The sequence below is a fragment of the Otolemur garnettii genome, unplaced genomic scaffold (genome assembly GCF_000181295.1).
Source record: "Otolemur garnettii isolate 467f Iridium unplaced genomic scaffold, OtoGar3 scaffold00032, whole genome shotgun sequence".
Classification (NCBI taxonomy): domain Eukaryota; kingdom Metazoa; phylum Chordata; class Mammalia; order Primates; family Galagidae; genus Otolemur; species Otolemur garnettii.
In genome coordinates, this window is record NW_003852427.1 from 11,453,415 (window position 1) to 11,458,823 (window position 5,409).

Consider the following 5,409-nt stretch of genomic DNA (forward strand, 5'->3'; position numbering starts at 1 on the left):
ACAGCTCACAGCAACCTCCAACTCCTGGGCTCAAGGGAGTCTCCTGCCTCTGCCTCCCAAGTAGCTGGGACCACAGGCGCCCGCCACAACACCCAGCTATTTTGGTTGCAGCTGTCATTGTTGTTTTGACGGGCCCAGGCTGGATCGGAACCCGCCACCTTAGTTGTATACGGCTGGCGCCTTAGGCACTTGAGCCACAGGCGCCGAGCCAAGCTAATTTCTTAAAATAAACTCTCTCTCTACACATTATCAGGGAATAAACACTTTCTCTCCCTCTTATGTTCAGTCTTGGGGAGATGCAAATTAAACTTACAAAAGAGAGATTTGCAAGAAAAAGACAGATTTTCATTCACATACATAGGTAAGAGTTTACAGAGAAATGTGACCAGCAGACAGAATTCGGGGCATATATACTGTCTCAAAAGAGGAAAAGGAGGGGGAGAAGGGCACTTAAGGGAAAAGAAATGATTTCTTGGTGGGAGGAAGGAGAGAAAGGAGCCTTATGGAAAAAAGAATGACTTTTAGGAAAGATAAAAGGAGATGGGAGATACAATAGTTTTGTGATGATGTCTGTGTGTTGCTGACGTCCTCCGGCTCCAGTTATCATCTTCCCTATTTTCAAAACTCCAGCTCGTGAGGAAGGGATTTATGAAGACAGTTGAGTTCTTTTGGAGCTCTGCTTTTAGCTAGGTGGGAGGATTCATACCAGAAATTTGTTGATTCTCAAATCACTTCAACTCAAAATAATTCTTTTCCACAGTGGTACACGTGGACCCCTTCAACATCCTGTGGTTCTTCAATGTTTCTCTATAACACCCTAGCACATACAGCGGGATATTGTGGGATATGTGTAAAGGCTGACATAATGTATATTGGGAATTATTCCGTAGGTGATAACAATTATTATTAATTCGTTCTAATGGCAGTATCTGATGATACTTTGACTAAACGATGAGCATGGATGTCCTAAATTACTTGGATCGAATTTTCAAAATCTAAAACATACATGCAAATATAAAATTTACAACCATAAAGTACTATGATTTAGAACTTATCCCTCATCTACAAGCAGCTGAATTACTTTGAACCTTCCAAGTAATTGCCACTGGAGTTTTCAGAAGACGGCTTTAGAAGAGCCTTAGCTGGAAATGTTCACGCATGCAGGCAGGCTTTTAATTTTTGACCTGTTTTTTTAAAAGTAGCCGAACAAAATTCATTCGTAATAACTTTTAAAGCATGACAGATAACCAAACTAACTAGTGAATATTTTGCAGTTTCTTTGTTGGCTGGGGCTGGGTTTGAACCTGCCACCTCTGGCATATGGGGCTGGTGCCCTACTCTTTTGAGCCACAGGTGCTGCCCACTAGTGAGTATTTTGAAAATAGATAGAATTCTATACTTTGGAAGAAAATGTGGAACTACTGACTCCAGCATTATATTAATAAGGTCAGAATAGTCTATGTTATGATAACAAGCAAACCCCAAAGCCTCAACAGCTTAAAATGTTTTTTTTCAAGCTTAAAATGTTTTAAAACAATTATTTGTTATTCACACAAAGCCCATTATGGGCCCACTGGCACTTGAGGGCAAAGAGATCCAGGCTGCTTCCATCTACAGCTGTATTGGGACTTCTGGGTAGAAGTGGTGGTGGCAGAAGAGAGAATGTAGAAAACTCAGGGGGCTTTCTACTGCCTCAGCTAGGAAGTGACACACATGTTACCACATGTCATGTCAGACACACCTCTGTTGACTAGAACTAGTCCTCAGGTTTGCCGAAGGGCAAAGAAGCTGACAAGTTTTGTGGTCTGTGTGCCCAGGAAGGAGAGGCAAACAGGATGTGGTGACCAGTGCTCAGCACTGACAGCTCCATCTCTTGGTCCTCGAGTTCAGGGAGTAGCAGAGGAAACACGCACAGCGGCAGAGACCTCAGGGAAGCCGTCTGTTCAGATGGCCCCCCTGAAGGGACCACCACCCATTCAGCCACCTCAATTCACATGCTTGAAAATCTATCTCAGTATTCTATAAGCGCACTCTGGATTTATAAAATGAAATATTGACAAACTTCCTCAGGAGAATGACACTTGGACGTGCTGGATCATTGCCTGAATCTGCCTCACTGAGCAAAGGCTTTTTAATAAAGCATCTGCTGTTGCGACTATTTTGAAGAAGACGCTTTACAACATTAGAGAAAAGCCAGATAAGAAAAACAGCTGGTTGCCAGAAACAGTGTCTCACATCTATAATTCTAGCACTTTTGGAGGCCAAATCAGGAAGATTGTTGGAGGCCAGGAATTTGACATCAGCCTGAATACCATAGTGAGACTTCATCTCTATAAAACCCGGAAAAGTTAGCTGAACATGGTAACATGTGCCTGTAGTTCCAGCCATGTAGGAAGCTGAGGCAGGAGGATGGCTTGAGTCCAGAGTTTGAGGTTGCTGTGAGCTATGATGACATCACTGCACTCCAGCACAGCACAGAGTGAGACCTTGTCTCGGAGACAAACACACACCAAAAAACAACTGCTCAGCAAAAGGGAAAAGCTTCCAACATTTTTAGTCCAACTCTTTGTATTTTTTAAAAGTTTGTTCAGATGAGATAGCATTGGGTTAATGTAGTAGACAACCTCCAAAGCCAAGGCCTAGACAGCATTTTACACAGCTTTTACTTTTTTTTTTTTTTTTGAAACAGTCTCACTATGTCACTCTTAGTAGAGTGCCTTAGCATCACAGCTCACAGCAACCTCCAACTCTTGGGCTTAAGTGATTCTCTTGCTTCAGCCTCCCAAGTAGCTGGGACTACAGGTACCCACCACAATGCCCGGCTATTTTTTGGTTGTAGTTGTTATTATTGTTGGTTGGCAGGCCCAGGCTGGGTTCGAACCCTCCAGCCCCTGCGTATATGGCTGGCACCCTAGCCTCTGAGCTATAACTGCCGAACCTACAAGGCTTTTAAAATGAATTAAAAACCATTCTCCTTCAGTCACTTCTGAAGAAGATTATTTTCTTTGCCTTTATGGGCCCAGGAGTTAATTTTGCACAGAAGCCAAAAGCTTTTCTGAGCATCTTGCGGGGCTCCAAGCAGGATCAACTACAGTGTCTTCCAAAATAAATAAATATATATATATACACATACATATATATATATATGAAATAAAAGATGAAGACCACTGAAGTTTTTGGCAGATGTGATTCTGAACAGTCAACACAGCAGAGCAAGAGCAAAAAACCCGTGCAAGTCTGTGACTTAGTGCTTCTCATGTATTATAAGAAAAGAATGCTGCACACTTTGTATTGTTAGAACATTTCCTATTTTGGTTTGTTAACTATTTCTCAGGCTGATCATCTCCTTTCTTCACAGAGAAAAATCTGATGATCCCAGAAAACATCCTTTCTTTAATACCATCAACTTTGCTCGCCTGGAAGCCGGCCTAATTGAACCCCCATTTGTGCCAGACCCTTCAGTGGTTTATGCCAAAGACATCGCTGAAATTGAAGATTTCTCTGAGGTTCGAGGGGTGGAATTTGATGACAAAGATAAAAAATTCTTCCAAAGATTTGCCACAGGTGCTGTCCCCATAGCATGGCAGGAAGAAATTATAGAAACGGGGCTTTTTGAGGAACTGAATGACCCCAATAGACCCAGAGGTTGTGGGGAGGGTACTTCATCCAAGTCTAGTGTGTGTTTGTTATTGTAAATTGTTTTCTCTAGCAGGCAAGCAGCAGCAGTCTTGCTGACATAATCCTTGAATGTTCCTAACACAGAAATCTGTTGAAAATGGGCTGATCAATTAGGAGGGACTCTGCAACCACAGAACAGTGCAGAGGCAGGCAGGCTGACTGCTAGGACATGTTTTCTTTTCTTTCTCTTTCTTTTTTTCATAAAGATGAGTAAAGCCTCAGTTTTCTCTGAAGGCTGGCAAAAGGAACACTCAGGTTTATTTTGATAAACTAAAAGCACGAGCCCTCCACCATCACGTCCCCTTTGAATTACGCAAAGTCCTAGGAACAGAGAATGGAACTTTGTGGTGTAACCAGAAAATGAGCATTTGCAATTCTTAGTAAATAATCATTTTAGTTTTTCTTTGTTTATATCCTTTCTTCCCTTCATCTTTCCGTATTTCTTTTGCTTCTGTACTTACAAAAAGGATTTTGAAGCTGGAAAGAAACATCCCTAATGTCCCTTTAAGAAGAAGTGAATTGCAATTTTCTGGCAATATTTTAGATTATAGAATAATTTCCAGTTGCGCTGACAGCTTCTTTTTTACTTTCTGAAATAATTTGCTATCCTAATGTTGAAGCATTTTAAGTGTAAATATCCATGAAGTCTGTGAATTAAAGTATTTTGTAAGTTTAGTTGAGTCCTTTAATTAATATGCTACAAATTACTTACACTTACAATACCATATGCCATTTGTTCCTAAATCTTGCTGAAGTTTGGAATCACCCAGGGATATTTTAAAATATTAATGCCTGGCTCCCACTCCCAAACAGTCTGATCCCCAGCCCCAGGGACGAGGTACATCCAGGCATTTAGATTTTCAAATGCTCCCCAGATGATTCTAATGTGCAGCAAAATTTGGGAGACACTGTCACATACATTTAAATGTTGCTATAAATGGGTCCTTATTTTGGTGGCTGAAAACTTCGATCATACATGTTGATGGCAACCATTCAAATATCCATCCCCAAAGCATATAATTTTAGCAAGTGCATTCTAAATGAAACTGAAGATAATCTATTCATCTCGTAGATTTCTCCTGTCCTTACAGAAGTTAGTTCCTTGCACATATCTTTAGGGCTAGATCTCTCAGCTGCGTTAGGACCCAAAGGAGACATATGGGCTTAGAAACTGACCAAATAGTCATCCCCACTTCAAACGGCCGCCCAGCCAGCATTGTAGTATAGAATACTTCTCAAAAGCACAGCCAAAGTGGGAACCCTAAATTTGCCAAGAAAATTTGGGACACAAATATAAATCTGGGTGATATATTAATATTTAGATGGAAAATAAATATATGTGGGTAATGACATCTCATTTGTTCCACAAGTGAAAAAGCTGGTTGAAGTCATTTTAAAAGTTTTGTTCCTTGAATAAAGGATGCAAGTGTGGCAAATATACTTTTGGGTAACCGGAACCAGCTAACAGTAATACTCATGTATGAGACAGTGCTGACCAAGGGAGAAGAGCCCCAAGAGGAGCCGAAGCTCAGCTGCAGATCGGCTCACTCTCACCCCTCCTCCACCCTCCATGTGCTCCCTGCTGCTCCAAATCCTCACCTGGAAAGCTGCAGAGTCCTGACTCAGCGGAGCAGGATGCAATTGTTTTGTGCCCATGAAATTCTTTGTCCTAAGGCAAGAAAGTAGATTAAAAGTTGGTAAAATCTTGATCAAATTTCTAACAAGTATATC

General features: G+C 41.3%; 1 protein-coding gene across 1 annotated transcript in view; it reads left to right on the top strand.

Annotated features, from left to right (window-relative positions):
• GRK7 (G protein-coupled receptor kinase 7) overlaps window positions 1–3,695 on the top strand; it is a 31,750-nt gene extending 28,055 nt beyond the window's left edge. Inside the window, exon 4 of the mRNA XM_003789448.1 lies at window positions 3,359–3,695. Coding sequence (XP_003789496.1) covers window positions 3,359–3,695 — 337 coding nt within the window. The remainder of the gene's footprint in view (window positions 1–3,358) is intronic.
• The last annotated feature ends 1,714 nt before the right edge of the window (window positions 3,696–5,409 follow it).